At 37.2% G+C, this 18,761-nt stretch overlaps 1 protein-coding gene across 1 annotated transcript in view; it reads right to left on the bottom strand.

Annotated features, from left to right (window-relative positions):
* LOC149921397 (protein amalgam-like) overlaps positions 1–18,072 on the bottom strand; it is a 110,707-nt gene extending 92,635 nt beyond the window's left edge. Inside the window, exon 1 of the mRNA XM_090163074.1 lies at positions 17,759–18,072. Within this exon, the coding sequence (XP_090019200.1) occupies positions 17,759–17,819 (61 nt within the window). The 5' untranslated portion in view covers positions 17,820–18,072. The remainder of the gene's footprint in view (positions 1–17,758) is intronic.
* Between the last annotated feature and the right edge of the window lie 689 nt (positions 18,073–18,761).

Below are 18,761 nucleotides of genomic sequence, written 5' to 3'. Positions count from 1 at the left end.
TCGTCCAATTTTCTTCAATAACGCAGGTGCAAAAGTCAAATTACTTCATCGTTAACTCTTTTTTTATTAAAACAATTCCTTAAACCGATGCGTATATTTTTCAATCCTAACTCTGATTTCTTGGAATTCTGTGATACAATAGTAAGGTTAACCGAATTGGGGCGGTTATATAGTAATTTTAATGGGTTCGTTGTTTGTAATTTTGAATAGTTATGACGATTTTTGTAATTTTGTACAATATTGATATTGAAAATTTGGGACATTTTGACGATTTTCTGAATTTTGTACTTTTTTGTTTTTGAATATTTGGGAAGTTTTGACGATTTGTTTACAATTTTGAACAATTTCGGTTTTGAAATTTTGGGTAGTTTTGTCAATATTAGAAATTTCGTGCAATTTTATGTTTTAAATTTGGGGACATTTTGACGATTTTCTGAATTTTGTACTACTTTTGTTTAAATATTTGGGTAGTTTTAACGATTTTATAAAATTTAACCAATTTTGGTTTTGAAATTTTGGGTAGTTTTGACGAATTTTTAAAATTTTAAACGGTTTCAGTTTTGAAATGATGGGTAGTTTTGACGATTGTTGAAAGTTTGAACAATTTTGTTTTGGAAATGTTGAGTAGTTTGGACGATTTTTGTAACTTAATTTGTACTATTTTGTTTTTGAATATTTGGGTAGTTTCGACAATTTTGGAGTTTTCTATTTTTAGGTGATGCAAAATAAAATAATTTTAATACTTATAAATTTTAATACTTTAACTATAATTAAAATTTCGAAGCATTTAGTGAAATGTTGCCCCAGATATCGTGTAACCCGGTTTCGGTAACAAAAATGTCTAACAAGTATAACCTCATCCACTCACCCAATAACCTTATTATTTTCCCAAACTTCTTAAATTTCCAAGTTTGCTATTTTAAGACCCCTCTGAAATATCCAATAATAAATGGAAAGTAAGTGGAAATTCCGGCACTCAGTTCAATAAAGCGGCGCTTTGATATAACTCTCAAAGTTGAATATTGAAATTTTACCCTATATCTGGTGTGTGTCTTAGATTTCTAAGATTTCGTCGGTTCGTTTGGGCCCGGCGTGATGAGTTTTGTACTTGGCGTATTCCCATTAAAGATATTTCCGGCGTCTTGACTTTCCTCGGGCGAGTATTAGGAATAACAAGAGCGTTATATTCGCTGCAGCCATCAGTTTTCCAGCCAGCAAAACGAGCCGAATGCACCCTTCCACGCGGCTAATTAGCATGGCTAATGGATTTCGCGTAACTCGCGAAAATCTATAATTTGCCGATTTAACATTAGAATAATTGCTTCAGAGCCTTAGAAGGATGATTTAAAGGGAAACTGTAAATTATTAGCGGTCTCTCTCTCTCTCTCCGCGATCCTAGAAACCATTAAAGTCTCGGAGGAATACAGCGCCCTCTTCTGGGAGAGAGAAGGAAAGGTTATTGAATATCTAATCGGCCATTCGCCATATATATCCATACATTATGGCTCGCCGTTCTTGTATTTGTTTTAGAAGTCGATTCAGCGGTTCTGACCTTAAGGGAATTTTCGTTATACTTTACAGAACTTTCTGGCTGATTTGCTGGAACAAAGATGTCCGTTTAGAGTCTTTGTATCGAGCTCTCTCATTACTGGTGCCTTAGACCGGAAAAGTCCCGTTCGAAGGCGTCTTTAAACCGCGTCCCAATTGCCAAAGATTCCTTAAAGCGCCGTCTGAGAACCGCCACTCCAAACTAGACGTTTTCCGATATCCGTTCCTTGATACGCGAGAGAATTGACGTGGATAACGTTATCTTAAAAGCATTTCCATCCTATTCTACATTGGTCTGAGGTTGAAACTTTCTATTGGAGATGACTGGGGTATGTCCACGGATTCTATCAGAATTTTGAAGCTAACACTAACCGAACTGATGTCACATTTGACGCAAAATTAACAAGTTGGATGGATAACAATTCCGCGTTAGAGATTTTCGGCCGACATATTTTCTTTAAAATTAATAAAAAGGTTTTCGTTAATATGTTAGTATTTTGAAGTCTGTCTAACGAGGTTAATATGGTGCAAAGATAAAATGAATAGGCTAATAATGACCGCTTATGGCTCCCTAGAAGTAACTAGCTCTGTTAAAATGCTCTTAGTATTAATATATATAAAAATATTTTCATATTTCTTTCGAATTATAAATTAAACCTGAATTTTATACATACAAGCTGAAAGCTCATTTAATAAGCTTATTTTTAAACACTAAGGTGGTCAACCTATGTTATATTTGAAATCTACAATTTATCTAAATTACTTAATTATACGAATTAATAATTTAATAAATCTAGAAATTGGTAACAAATTAAGTGTACCTGATATGCCACATGGCTTCGCGAGTAAATAATTAGTTACTAACCATTCCATTACATATTCGCTCAAATACATGTATTTATCTCCAATTCGTTAACATTCCGTAAATTTTAATTACCAACCATTCATTTGATGTAAGCTTATACATTCCCAACCATTACCGAAGTTAAAAATCTCACCATCTTATGAAAACTGTGGCATAGCAGCCCTCCAGAATACGGAGCCCAAGTCCTACTCTGAGTAATAAGCGTTGTTTACGACCAAAATTCGATCGCTGTTTAAGGACTTTAGTTTATGAAAACATTGTCACTACAATGTTTTGGATGGACTATGAGTCACCTAAACTAATTCTGAAACACCAGCTTAAATTTAATAAAAGTCAATTTGGTATTCTCAACAGAAACTCTTACATTCTTTCTAAGACAAAGGATATGGTTACACTTTTTAGGTAGCTGAGATGCTTTGTGTTTAAATGCCTTGAAACTTGAATCCTAGCGAGGTCATTATGGTTCAACAGTTAAGTTAAAAGGTATTTTTGTAACCAATTATAAATCGGAATAAATATTATCCCACTTTGATACAGCCATCTTACGAATGAAACAGTTATTATTGATAAATATAAAGATGAGCTCGTTAAAATAATACCGGAATTAAATAATATAATTCTTAAGATAGGTCCTTAAAATGAAACATATACCTGGATTTCAAAGAGAACGAACTTCTCCCAAATCGTATAGAAGCATGGCTCAAAATATACCTCAAGTATTACTTCGTCTAACAATGAAATCCATATGGGAATTTACTCGTATCAAAATTATATTTTATCAGCACTATTTTTTTCTTCCAAAAATAATTTTGAAAAAACAGTGCCGGCGAAAGAACGTAGTTGGAGACTTATCTCGTGAGAAATATTTTACATACTTCTGATAATATACGTTCCTGTAAGTTAAAATTAGTTTGGGCCTGTAGTTCAATTTCCATTTGAGACTAAACGTAAAATCGGGAAATGTAAATCTTCGACTAAAACTTTCATAATAAATATATGTGAAATTCCAAAGTATGGCGCAAACTTTGACTAGTAATCACTCCGTTGTAAAGCGACTAGTTGTACGTCTTCTTCCGATCGGGTTAAACGCGATTCCATTTGAAATTACGCTATCTATAAAATTCTTCGAAAGAGCAATCAATTTTTCGTCTCGCAGGATCCGGGAACAGATACCTGGTGAGTCACCTTGGGCCAACCTTTACGAACCACGTCGTATCCGTGGGGCGCGTCGGGCTAAACTATTTTTCGAAATGGCTATTATAATATCTAAATTCGTCCCGGCGGTTCCCCTCGCCAGTCTATTTAGCCCGAGTTAGCCCCGTCGCGAAGGCGAGAGCGCGCCCATTTCGGTTATACATCAAAAGCCACTAATTTGATTTTCACTTTTCCCCTCGCTACACTCCGCGAGATAAAAGCCGCCACTCTATAGCGGTCTATTACTCCGCGGCGCTACGAGAACGCTTAAAGCGTAGCGGGGGTGATCCGCCTCCCTCTGGTGGTGGAAACTCTCCTCTTATTCAGTTTGGCGAGTCCCAGAAGCGCGTCGCGTCTTCGCTTACATTATCAGTGCCGAAAATTGGCCGTCGCAAGGCCTCGCTTCGATACGGTAATATCTTCCGCTCGCAATCGATGGAATGTGTAACTCCGCTTGTTCGCGAAACCCGGAGAACCAGAAGCTAGAATTTGGGGCTACACCAATATCGGATATTCGTGCGCGCGCTATCTCCAGCAGAAAGTCTAGAGCGTATAGCTTATTATTTTTATTGACTCGTACCATACGTACGCTGTAGTCAATATGTGTTTAGCTATGGCGTCAACATAAATGCCGCGAAAACATTTTTCACGGCTACCCCTGTAGCGAATTAGAGTTGGCAAAAGGTACTAAACACTAAAGTCGACCGACGGTCGGCCGACCGTTGTATTTAGGGTCGAAATGTCCTAGGGGTAAAAGGGTCGGCCGACTACAGAACGTCGACACTTTACCGCCTTTTAATAGACCTAAGAACCGACTCCGAAACGACGTCGGGCCGACTTTATATAAATGCTTATTTCCGACCCAAAACTGATCTAATTATTAGATGCCGCGTTTTTCGAATACAAATAAGTTTGAAGAAAAGATAAAAGTTAATAAAAAATTATCTCAGAAAATCATTAAATTGGCAGAAAATAATTAATATCCCCTTTTCCTAAATACACATGTTCTGTTTCATAAAGTTAATTTTGAATCCAATAATTAAATGTAAGGTCTATTTTAAGTTGGATAATGGTCGGCATACCGACTATAAATAGTCCTAAAAAAAGATTTACGGTTTTAGTGTCGAAAAACGTTCGGACGACTTCATGTGCTACAGTGGTAGTTTCTCTCGAGTACTCCTTATTCTAAAAACAAAGTCTTTTAAGAAAAAATTCTAAAATTTGGATCGGTTCAGAAATGTGTATTTTTAGCACCAAATTTATAATCTAAAATCCCAAAAGCAACGAATACTTAATTTAAAATGAAAAGTAATTTATTTAAAGGGCCTCAATGGCGTTTGAATTTTTCTAATGTATCCGCCTGATCTCCGGAAATAGGCTTAGAGTAATCCTAGCATATGATTGGCCAGAGCTACTATCACGAGGTACAGAAGAGAATGCGTTTCTCAATGTTCATCCAGATTTTTTAACGACCAGTTTCTTTTTACACAAAGTTATTTTTAAGCAGTAATTTTTGTTACTTGCCAATGTTTTTAAAAACTCGGCCATCTTTAATTCTTTGAATAATAATCAGCTCCGAAACCCAGATCAACTAGTGGCGTTTAATGCCTTTAATTCAAGTGGCCAGGTACATATTGCGGTAGGAGGGTGGTGGTAAGCCCTTCATGCCACGTGAACACCTTAAATTCTTATAATATTAATCACAGCTCCAAAACCCAGATCACCTTTTGACGTTGAATGCCTTTAATTCAAGTGGCCAGGTATATATTGCGGTAGGAGGGTGGTGGTAAGCCCTTCATGCCACACGAACCAACAACTTCCTACACTTTTACCATTAACCATTGCAAGTTTTAATGGAAAAGGGAAAGCCAAGAACTTGGGAAAGCCTGAATTCAGGAGGGACAGATAACTTAAATTCCGCGAAGAAGGAGCTGCTCCAAGTTTTCACCCAGTAACACAATCTGGGGTCAAAGTGCTAACCACTCCGCTAAGCCTCCTTTCTAGCTATGAGCGACCTAAGAAGTAATCTTACAAATCTAACAAAAGTGAGGTTTCTAGAAATCTTGAAATAACTAACCGAACTTTAGTTTAGAAAATATTTAGACACTGGAAAAGTCGCAGGTGGCGTCATCACAGAGCCATTTGGGCTCCGTTAAGTTGGCGCCCCCTTGTGTTCTTTTTCAGAAAATAACCGACTAAATGAAAGGCACCCATTATGCACCATTATGCACCACCCATATTTTATAACGCACCACTTCCGTTTAGTAGAAAATTAAAACTTGAAAGGGGGTGCTAACTTAACCATAGCGCCCCCATATCGCCTATCACCTTAAAAATGGGTGCCAATCAAATGCACCCATTACGCACCATTACGCCCCAAAGAGTTTTTATTTCACACCATTATAATTAAAAAGTTATTCCATTTTCAAAGTGGGGGTGCTAGGTTTACCTCAGCGCCCCCTATCGTCTACCGCCTTAAAAAGGGTGCCAATCAAACGCACCCATTACGCACCATTACGCACCAAAGAGTTTTTATTTCGCACCAGATTAGCTACGCGGGAAAATTAATTTAAATATTTTAGACCTCCAAAAATCTAGCTTTCCCTCACGCCCCCTATCGCCTATAGCCTTAAAAATGGGTTCCAATCAAACACACTCATTACGCACCATTATGCACCACAGTCGATGTATTATGCACCATACTAGTTAGCGAAAATAATTTATTTTTAAATTTGGGCTTTCGATTTTCAATTTTTAGCAGGGGAAAAATTACGTCTGCCCGCCCCACTTTTACTAATCGCCCTAAAATTGGTTCCATTCAATTGCACCCATTACGCACCACAGATTTTTCTCATTGCACCATACCCCTTTAGGATATATAATTGAATTTGCTCTTTCCAAGCTTTTAAAATAAATGAAAATATTTGCTTTTAACGACAGCCCCCCCCCCTTCAATTTCAATAATTAACGATTTTAACGCGCTGCAGTACTATGCACCGCAGTTAGTTTTCATTGCACCGCACTCCTTTTGGAGATATGGCGTATATTCAGTATCAAGCGTTAGGGCTAGGTTAACGACAGCCCCAACTAATGATCTTATTTCAAAAATGACTTCTCAACTGTAAGATTGTCGACATTTTCAAGCAGCTTATAAAACATGCGTAAACGCGAACGTCTACGGTTTTTCCTAACGTTGGAACAGGAAAGTCGTAGATGATAGGGATTACGGTTGTCTTATTAGCACCGGTATATAAATTCTGAATACAGGTCTTATTAGCTGTTGAAACTGTGTAATAGAAAAATGAAGATCAAGCTTAGCTTCTTAGTCGTGCACGACATCAAGTGGCTTAATCGGAAGTCAAAGTAAAGTATAGGGCCCATTATAAAGTTGCGTATTCTAGATTTACAGCGTGTTACGGATAAGAGTACCGAAACGTTTATAATTTATTCTATCGGTCCCTACGAGTTTAAAATGTCAAATGAACCATGGTCCTAAAAAGTCCCGTTTCAGAGTTACGAGCTCTCAAAAATCGGCCTAAAAACATCGAAATCCACGCTAATGTGAAATCTTCATTCTTCCTTGACCCCAATGGTTTTCATAAATTTATCGGTTGTTTTTTAGCGATAAAGTGATAAACACATTGTCGAATATCAAAATATCATCAAGAGATCGTTCAGGAGTATGCACAGCTAGTTTTTGAAAATAATAATTAGTCAATTTTTCCAGCTTAAATTTAGTAAATATTTCAAGTAAAATCAGCTAAGCCCTTGTAGTTAGTCTGTGAGTGATACGCAAAAACCAAATTTTTTTACAACCACTATTCTAAATGCCCACTTTGGGCTTTAATACACAAACGACAACGGCGTAAAAATGATTGACCAACGTTAGCAAAGATAAAGCATTTTCGCCTCGCAGCAAGAGGAGCCGGGTTCGATCCTAGCTTGTGGCACTGGGTGAAAACTCGGAATAAATCCTTCCGCGTTGAGTTTGCAAGTTCTTTCCCCACTGGTTTAAGGGGTTTTCCCCCGAGCTCTTCGGTTTCCCCTTCCATAAAAACTTGAGGTTAACGGTAATAGTTAGTGTAGGGAGCTGTTGGCTCGCGTGGCATGCAGGGCTAGCCACCACCCTCCTACGCATTGTAACCCGGCCACCTGAATTAAAGGCTTCAAAAGTCGCTTGATGACTTAGGCCTAAGGTGGTGCCTTGGGTATTAGCCTAGCTGATTATTATTATTATTATTATTATTATGGGTTCCAATCGGGAGACCGGTGGAGCTCCATCGTGCAAGAGCCACATTCGCTGTCTAGTCGCTAACGGAAAGTCCTCCAGTAGCTCTGGTAAGGCTCGTTGAAGAAATTCATTTATCCTAGGCGGTAGGAAGTAGGGTTCCACTAAACTGTCTCTAACAATGCTGTCGTTAAACGAAAATATTTTCATTTTTTTTAAAAGCTTGGAAAGAGCAAATTCAATTATATATCCTAAAGGGGTATGGTGCAATGAGAAAAATCTGTGGTGCATGGTAGTGCATTCGATTAGCCACGTTAAAAGTATCGATATCGAGAGTGGGGGTGCTACCGTTAACTTAGCACCCCCATATGGTTATGACGAGTTCCTATACCTTTTGAAGGAACATGGTGCAATGAAAGATCTCTGTGGTGCACGATGGTGCATGACGGGTGCATTATGTGTCAAGTATCAATTTTTCATTTTAGAGGGGGGTGCTAACTTAATGTTCACTTAGCACCCCTTTTTGCTTTTCAATTGGTGGTGCAGCACCCCTTTTTGCTTTTCAATTGGTGGTGCAAGTTCGTGCACGAAGAGTGTATTATGGTGCACATGGTGCATAATAAATTGACTGTGGTGCATAATGGTGCGTAATATGTCCAATAAATGGCACTATTTTTAGTGTTATTGTTGTAAGTGGGTGGTGACTTAACTCTGTCCCCGTGAAAAAGTGAAAAATGAGACTACAAATTTCAAAAATATTTTTTTCCCTCTAACTATTATGGTGCATAATAAATGGACCGTGGTGCATAATGGTGCGTAATGGGTGCAATTGAATGGAACCAATTTTAGGGCGATTAGTAAAAGTGGGGCGGGCAGACGTAATTTTTCCCCTGCTAAAAATTGAAAATCGAAAGCCCAAATTTAAAAATAAATTATTTCCGCTAACTAGTATGGTGCATAATACATCGACTGTGGTGCATAATGGTGCGTAATGAGTGTGTTTGATTGGAACCCATTTTTAAGGCTATAGGCGATAGGGGGCGCTGAGGGAAAGCTAGATTTTTGGACGTCCAATATTTAAAAAAATATTTTGCTGCCATAACTAGTATGGTGCGTAATGAATACCCTGTGGTGCGTAATGGTGCGTAATGGGTGCGTTTGATTGGCACCCATTTTTAAGGCGGTAGACGATAGGGGGCACTGAGGTAAACCTAGCACCCCCACTTGGAAAATGGAATAACTTTTTAATTAAAATGGTGTGAAATAAAAACTCTTTGGTGCGTAATGGTGCGTAATGGTGCGTAATGGTGCGTAATGGGTGCGTTTGATTGGCACCCATTTTTAAGGTGATAGGCGATATGGGGGCGCTATGGTTAAGTTAGCACCCTCTTTTAAGTTTTAATTTTCTACTAAACGGAAGTGGTGCGTAATAAAATATGGGTGGTGCATAATGGTGCATAATGGTGCATAATGGGTGCTTTTTATTTAGTCGGTTATTTTCTGAAAAAGAACACAAGGGGGCGCCAACTTAACGGAGCCTTATATTTGTGTATTGCTGCGCTACAGTTCGATTATAAAAGGCCTTGATTAGTAGAGATGGCCATGTATCTACATGATTCTTCAGAAAAATTACTTTACTGGAGAGCGTGGTGCCATCTATTAATGACCAAGGAAGCTAATATTCAAAATAGATAAACAATAACGTCGCGACGTCAGAGAACCTTTGTAGAGTATTATAATTAGACAACTTGTACTCTACTTAGTCGACTTTAATCTAAATTATATATCCCATATAAAATACATTTATAAAATTACTATAATTTAAGTTATTTTGAAATTTACAAACGAGCCAATCAACGCGAAGGGTACTTTTATGTCCCGAATTTTGGGTCAAAATGTTGCTTAAGCATCTTGTTTTGATTTTGAGGCTAGCGACATCTGTTGAAAAACAGCTACTTCACGTGGAGCCGACACTTGCTTTAAGTACTAAATATATTGTATAAAAAATTAAAAATCCTTCTCATTTTATTGTTGAGAGGACTAGTGGTACTGCTGGCAAAAGCGTATCTTCAACAGAAACAAATACCTGAAGCTATTCATAATTCACCTTCTTAAAAGGAATCTCTCAAAGCATTGTTGAAGCGCCAATTTGAATCATATAACCTTCGCCATTGGTCCCTAGTTTAAGTATTAACAACGCCAATTTTTTTACCTCAAATCTTTTCAGTTGAAAATAAATAACGCTGTGTGTAAAGAAGGTGTAACTCTTTACAAATTTTATACTTTGCGTAGAAAGGTACGAATAACGAAGTCAACGAACTTTCACGCCAAACTTTGTATCTTCAATATAAAACGAAACTTGAATAGTGCATAGACGCGTCGAAGTTGGCTCCTAACAGACCCAACGCGAAGATACCGCCACGAAAGATACGCCGGAAAATATCTAAAGGTCTTAATAACTTATTAACCTTCTCAAAATAATTCACCAGCCTTTTCGAATTAAAAGCGGTGTCGCGTGCCCTCCCCTTACGGAACTTTCCCCGTTCTAATCTCATTAAAAATTCCTTTTGTAGTGTTGCCACGAGCGGCCAAGACCCTTAGCGTCGAATTGCGGAATGAAGCGAATCCGATGAAATATGAATGGACGAATATTTCCCTATCTGTATAGCTTCTCCGCCGTTCGAAACACCACCTCGACCAGCGCTATCAAAAAGGCTCTAACATTTCTAGGATTCAATTATTAGACGCGAATTCTCTATACATCTTGGGTGAAAATTAAATTAATCAGTTTATAGGAAATTGGCCGGACAATTAAATTTGCCTTTGTTGGGAAACCAACACGAAAATTAAATTTTCCGTGAATAATTTCGTGGCACGGATTTATTACAGGAAATAGGACTTTAGATATATTTTAATTTTGTATTTGAAGCAAACTCCATTTATTTGATTTAATCGGGAATCGCAGTCTGATAAAACGCTTTTCGCAGATATCGCGTTAATTATATTTTACGGTTAATAACGCGCTAAATGGGCTGGAAATAAATAATTTGCAACCTATTCAACGTATAGTTTGGTTTCATTATTTTATTTACTATAACCAAGAATGTATTTATTTATACTCAGGGAGAATGAATATGTCGAGATTATTTTTAGCGTTTCTCCAATTCCAGCCGTTGGGGCCCCCGGTATGCTCCTCCGCTTTAATAAAATCAAATAATACTGCAATCTCATTGGTTCTTAAGAATTACGTTTTTCGACGCGATTAACGCTGCTGTGAGGACGCAAAAAATAAGAACGCCTCCTTTCCCCCCCCCCCCTTAGCGTGACGCGGTTAGGGCCTCAACGTGTCCGTCGATTGTCTCGACATATTCATTCTCCCTGAGTATAAATAAATACATTCTTGCTATAACCTTATATTAAAAACTCTATTATAGGCATTATCTAATGTATATTTATCTGATCTTTCCACTGGTGTTTCGAATAAGAATGTCAAGTGTTAATAGTTTATTAAAGGATTAGTAGTTTAGATAATGGTTGTAATTGATAATGTTTTAATAAACAGGAAAAATCAATTTTCTGAATATCCAAACAGAAAGTAAACGTTAAATTTGCTTTAAAAAAAGTTTCTTTAATCTAAAATTTAAAAAAATAATAATTATTATTTAAATCTTTATCTGATTGCTGATGGATTTCCGAATTTTTTTAATTCTAATAAAACAAATCAGTTCAGAAATTCAGATTAAGCGATCAGATTATATCAGATAAGATTAAAGCTTTATCTGTATCAAAAATAGTATGACAAACAGATCCAGATATTTTTTAAACAGATGGAGACGGGAAGCCATATCAAGTGGTAGTTTAACATAATACTAGCTTTATGCTTATTTTTATCTAAAGAATGTGCTAGAGAGTTTTAACATGCTTATCCGAGATACCAAATTAATATCTTACGAACAATAGATTTTGCTCTTAAGGTATAATAAAATACGGCACTGAGTATTTTCTCAAAGATTTGAAATCTTTAAAATCAGTTATCTCAAAACTTGATTTAAAAATTTCAAGTAAAGATACACGAAATTGAATTTATATTGAGAGAGTTAGATACTGCAGTTTCATCCAATAATTACTTTATTGTTTATTTTTATTTAATAAGAAATATTTGAAAATGAAGGTAAAATTGTCCTAAATTTTAGTTTCAATAGTTAATTTTGAATAAAATTTATCCTTTCACTAATGACCATATAAATTATAACGTGTCTAACGACTGACAACTCTCCACGACTTGTTAAAAGTCTTTGGAACTGCCAGGTGATGATGTCCAAGAAATTGCCACCCCAACCCAAAGTCTATTAAAAATTTAAACAATTTCAAGAGTAAAAATAATATTTCACCTCGCAGCTTATAGTACTGGGAGAAAACTCGGCACAACTCTTGCGTAGAGTTTGAAAATTTTCTCCTCACTGGTTAAAGGGGTTTTTCACCGAGTTCTTTGGGTTCCCCTTTTCATAAAAACTTCTTTAGCTTAACGTTAATAGTGAGTGTAGGGAGCTGTTGGTTTGCGTGGCATGAAAAAATTGCCACCACCCTCCTACGCAATGTAACCCGTCCATCTGTATTAATGGCTTTAAAAGTTGTTGGGTATTAGCCTAGTTAATTAAAAAAAATCATTTACTGTCATACTTATGCGCGTGTGTTACTTATGGAAAGTGTAATCTAATAGAGCATACAAACCGGTGTTTTCTCGAGAAATTAAAAATAAGTTCGGTAAATGTTCATTTCACCCATCAAATCAGAAAAAGAAATTTATGTAAAACAAAAAGAACTTTATTAAATTTTCAGCTAAAAATGAAATAAAAACGAAAAACATTAAGAGAATTTCGCCAAAATGAAACGGAAAATTACATTAACTCTGAACATAAAAATAAAATGAAATGTCCAAATAAATTCGCCATATAAATGAAAGATAAAGCTTAAAGCCTCTTGAGAAAGACATTTATTAACACTTTTGGAATGTTGTAATAAAAATAGTCTACTTCGAGTGGTATTTAGCATTTCGATAACAGTTATTACCTGATAAATAGTAAAGATAAAAATTATTAGGATATATAAAGCAAACCTTTTTTGGGATAAAAATTATAGCATGATGATGATCAGTTAATTTTAAAATGATTATTAAATGATAAAACATATGATTAGCTTTATTTGAATTTCAAGCAAAACTTTAAATTACTCAATGGGGACAAATTTAATCCGACTACACTGAAGATGGCGCTAATAATATTTCGTTTGAAATTGATATTTATAAAAAAATATTGTCTATAATTTATATTCTATGGTATATAAGTATAAACCAAATTATTATTCCTTACGTTGATATAGATGACTTTTAAAAATAATTTGGAACTAAATTTCACGCATTAAAATATATTTAGTCTATCGTTTACAGTTTTATCTAAAGATACAAATTTTCAAAATCACCTTACATTTCTATTTCTATTCATTTGGTGGATAACGGGAGTCAATTAGGTAAATTTTAAAATTTATATGCAGATTATCACCAAATGAATAAATAATTTCGATCGTAGAGATCAAATAAAAATGTACATAAAAATTATTCATGAATAATAAAGTAAATAAGGGATAAGAAAAAACAAAATATATTTATGTTTGAAAATATTCCAGAGTTGTATATTGTTTATGAAATTCAAATATATCAAAATACGAATAATAATACGAACTACAGATAGATGTTTTCGCTATTACAAAAATCGACAATCTAAATCCAACCAAATAGAAATATTCCTCAACTATCAACAAAATAATATCGGAGAGGCTACTCTATCAAGACGCAAATTGACGGTCGTTGTATACGAGCGCCATCTATTATTACCGCAATCATAAAAGAAGCGTCTTGATCCCATCTCAGTCGCCATTTGTTTAAACTCAGCGAATGCGCCCGTGTGTGGTCTTGGACAGATTTTTTCACTCACTTTACCCCGTAAGACTCTATACAACTCAGTACCACTATAGCAACTCCGTAACCGTACGAATCCCGACCGAGGTCGAAGTATATGGATTAGGCGTTCGAGAGCGACGTCGAACGTCGAGCTAACTCAAAAAACACCTCCTCTATCTTTTAGAGCCGACACTCTGGAGAGTCGGGATTTTCGACAAGCGGCGATGAGGGGGGGGGGGGCTAAAACGACGAAACTAAACAAAAGGTTTTCGAGCGAAGCTGCATAAAATATCCGTCGGCACTCTCTTCAATTGGCGAGCAAATTTTTCACTTCCTTCTCCGGTAGGTCCTTCATTCACTTCCTACTTCCTAATACTTCTCGATCTTATTCTTTCCTTCAAATGCAATCTGGCTTGGACCGGCCGGGACTAAACTTTTCCATGGTTTATTATCATTAGCAATCCTTCTATCTAGCTCCGAGGCAACCGCGTTTTCTTAGCCAGTATGGATATAAACTAAAACCTTTCCCTTATAAAGCGAGACAGCACCCGAGCGTTCGCTTTAAACGCGGGAGTAATGTACACAATACATCCTAAGTCGATGGGCCTAAGATTTTGACGTATTTTTTCCTTACCCTAATAATATTTTTTTTTTTAGCAAGTAGTCTTTTTTATTATTATTATTATCCACTAGGATCTAGGCTGTCCCTTTATTCGTGAAAAAGGGGGTATAACAATAATAGAATACGTCTCTCCGAGATACGAGCTTAGGGTACGGGTTGCAACCCTGGCAGGCAAGGACGGAGTGGGTTTTTGCCTCGGCTTCGTAACCCTAGCGCCTTATTTTTTTACACCGTAGCCTTATTCATTTTTAATGCCGCGTTCCTTCCATTACGCCGCGGCGCTAAGCAGGCTAAGCGGGGTATTTCTCAATGTCTCGGGGTAGCCTTAAGTCGTCCCTGTATTTTCTTTTATCCGCTTCCTTTCCTCCTTAACCTAAGTCCGTGGCTACGGGGGGGTGGAAACGCGGGGCGGAGGGGATTCATATTTCATTTCCCAGTTGTCCTTATAAGATTTCATCTTCGTTGTTTGACAGTTAATTCAACGGGGGGTCCCCTGACGGGCTTAGTTGAAACGGCCATTCAAACTTTAGGGTTTTTTTGGGCTCGTAACAACGCAACTCGATACTTTTTCTCGCCGTGAAAAGAGTTTTTTTCGGGAATAGACAATACATATATTTTCACTTGTTTACCCTTTTTAGAGACAATAACGTCTTGACGTTACACATTTTCAAAGACTCTTATATCCGGCTAACACTCGAAACATCTTTTGAATACATTTATTCGATATAAATGTACGTAGCTTTTCTCTCCGCGAATGCCAATCTGATTGGATCTCACTCGGGATCGTTTTCTCCTCTTCACGAGGGAGATAATCCAACGACTAGTACCCGTTCCGTTACCTTTATCGCGACTAGCAGATAACGTCGCCAGTAACCACCCCCGTAACTGGGGTATTTAAAGGGAATAAAATTGGGAAGCCGGGTGGCTCCCTCTAGTAATCGATATATTCGATAAAAAAACGCGATGAAATAAGCGGAGTGAGACTTAAGTAAAGTATTGATCCTATTATGGGCCGATTCTGTGCGGGCAGCTTGGACATTTTCTCAACGCTAGTTAAACGAGCCTTGCTTTTTCCCAGTACTTTTTTAGATGGCTTCAAACTCTATACTTAAAACTCAATTAATTTAGAACTGGGTACCGGGGAGTCCTAAGCTTGTTTTTTTTTGGAAGGGGGATGCGTTTTAAGGATTTACTGATAAGACTTTCGTTTTGCTTACATACATTTTGTCGCAATTATTTCTGTTAGTCTTTCTAGAATTTAATTTTAAGGAAACGAGTACACCCTTTATAGTTACACATTAGCGTGTAATTTAAATTGAGGTTATACTTAAGTAAATTTTGTTAAGAGGAATAAGGTAATGATACATTTGGCTTTCGTAAGGAAAATCATGATTTCTTTTATATTATAACCTTTACGAAATACAATTGTTAGGAGATTACCTCCACCCCAAGCCACTTAACAGCGCCAAAAATTGCCAAAGCCATAGGAGGGAGTGGACAATATTCGAATCTTTGGCAAGCGACATATATACTAGAGGTTATGTTCCGTTTAATCATAATGGTATTTTTAATTATTTTTCATTAAGTGATGTTTCTTATTTCAGGGACATCAAGGAGCCTGTTCTGAAACATGTAAACACATGTAACAGATTAGAATCTTTGTTCTAGATTCCACATTTACCTGCTTCTCTAACTCCGTAGGAGTCAAAACCATAAACTCCAGAATAGGCTTTGGTTTGGAATTCATTTAAAGTCGCTTATGTCTAAAGATCTTTGTCCTAGAAGCAATTCTTAGTGTAAAATATGAACTCCCCAAAAATATTCATATTTTGGGGAAAATAATTAGTTTTGCTACCACCATTTTTTAACTTAGTAGATAACTAATTCCCCTTTTTATTTAAATGTGTTTTATTTATAATAATTTGACTATTAATTAATTTCAAACTGATTTAAATTTAAACCGTGCAGATGGAATTTCACTACAATAGGTGGTTCTTTTCGCATGTCCGGGGACAAAAAGTGTAAACTTTTTACCCTAAAACGTTTTATTCGCCTGTTCTCGGGGTAAGATTTACCCTGTCCCGAATTTTGTTCGCTTGTTCCAGAGCTCTAAGGTTACACTTTTTACTCCTCCTCGAAAGGAGGTGTAGAGGGTGTAATCTAGCTTTGTCGTCTGCTTAAATTTCGTTTCACGAAAACAACGGGTTTAGTACCTCTTTACACGAGGCAAGCTTTAACCTTTAACCTCTCCCTTCTTACCCCCACTCGTTTTTTTCGTCAAGGCAGAAGTCATATGGCTACACTTTTTAACCTGCTCAAAAACCCCAGAACAGGCGAAAAAAAAACCACCTAATATTATTGCCTACATTGTTTCCAGCAAACAGCAGTTGGTACTTTGACTACATTCATATTATCCACCTAACAGAGATCATGCAAGATTTACACTCTTACTAAGGTGTTGAAAAAATAAACCAGTAGTTATATGTTCGGGCTGTAAAAACGTAACGTCCTTGCAGCTCATTGGTCTACGAAAAAACCAACCCCTTTTCTAGCATCCGAGACGGTAGCAGACACCGAAGTGCTCCGTATAGACACGATGGGTGAAGCCAGGGCAATAAACAGGCGGTCGTAAACGGCTAAATATTTTCAAGTGATAAACCCCGTTCTTTTAGGGGGTAACGGTGTATAAGGGGCGCGTACAGCATAAAATGATAATAGTTTTTTATGGAGGATGAGATTGTACCACTTCTATATTTTCTACAAGCCGCGAATGGAATCGAGTTCTAGGGTAAAGCTTATCTATAGACCTCTTTTTTTACAGCCACGCGTACGTATATTTTAGTTCATATTGATATATATATATAAGTATATATATATAGTAGTACAGTCTCGACGCGGTCTTTATACAGAAAAAGAGAAACTCGGAGATACCGGCGAACTCGCGACGAGGGAAAATGCGAAAGCGATAATGCCCTGTTATCGACGAATACAAAAACATCGATATATAGATGGGCATCTCCCGATGGGATTCCGCTAGGAAACTACATACCGCAAATACCTAATTCTTTGGGCTTTCGCGCTGGCTATGTTTCCGTTTGACCACTAGTTGCGCGATTCGGGTTTACGGGAACCCGAGCAACCTTCGTATAATAATATACGATGGATAAAATCTCTCGCTCCGTGTTATTCTATTTTCGGAAAAGATTTCTGTATAATGTTAGCGTTCGCGATTTGCCGATGATAAGGTCGACGCTTTCGACGCGGACTTCAACGCGCTATCCCACCAGATGTAGAAAGGGAATTTTGATGATACGATAAGATTGAAAACAGTCTCGGGAAACTCACCTTGTAGACAAAATAAGATATTCCAGCAGGTGACTGCGTACAGTAACCTTTTGCGTCTCATAGTCCCAAAATCGAAGGATCGTATTTTTAACGGCGTTGTAGAAAGTTCATCTTTTTATCGCTTTAAATATAGTTTATTTCCAGCGGTGTTTGTATCGCGGCTATATATACGAGGGATGGATCAGTCTAAATAGAATGGATTTTTCCAATTATTGTCCGTAGATCTTTTGGCCGTGCCGTGACTAAAGAACGCTTTTCGCCCGTTACCTATCCGACAATCCGTAACTCGCGGATGAAATTTCTCCCCATCTGTTCGGCGCGCGTACTATTGTGTGTGTGTTAGGTCGATCCGGCGGAGCAGCCTACAAGTAATCCGGTATGGCGCAAGCGCGTAGCGATCCGTTTCTCTCTCAGCAACCTTCTCTCGGAGATCCGTCCTCTCTCTCTGGGCCCACACTCTCTCTCTGTTCTCTAACAAACTTTTCCGTTCTACAGGGATACTGGAGCTCTCGTTGTTAGATTTGCCTACAATTTCGGTTTTTCATCGAATCAACTCGGACCTTTATTTTTAGGTTACGGGCCGGTAATTAGATTCTTCTCACGTGGTGAAGTGCTGGAACAAAGTACTTGTTGAGGGATAAAACAAAGACTCTCCTTTCTTGAATACATTTTTCTTCGTCGTTATATTCTCTAACCACTACTTTATAATTAAACATTGCGGCGTGCTCGAGCCGCCCACTTTGGACACGTTCTGGTTTTTGGGGTGTTAATTTGAGATGCTCTTTCTAAACTTGGAAGGATAATGGACGTTGTATTTAAAGGTTTTAAGTTTAATATTCAAATTCTGGTCTGATATTTAGTCAAAATGATTTTATTTCATTGGATTTGAAAAAGCTATTCGATTAGAAGTTCAAATGTTTTCAGTTAGTTGATCCTGCTACATTTGGAAGACTACAACTTTGCTTCAAATTTGGAATGATATTTCCAATTTATTATTCAAAGG

This window comes from Leiobunum rupestre, chromosome 11 (genome assembly GCF_980474605.1).
Source record: "Leiobunum rupestre chromosome 11, qqLeiRupe1.1.hap1, whole genome shotgun sequence".
In the NCBI taxonomy this organism is placed as follows: domain Eukaryota; kingdom Metazoa; phylum Arthropoda; class Arachnida; order Opiliones; family Sclerosomatidae; genus Leiobunum; species Leiobunum rupestre.
Note: the sequence above shows the minus strand (reverse complement) of the source record. Positions and strands in the feature narration are given on the sequence as shown.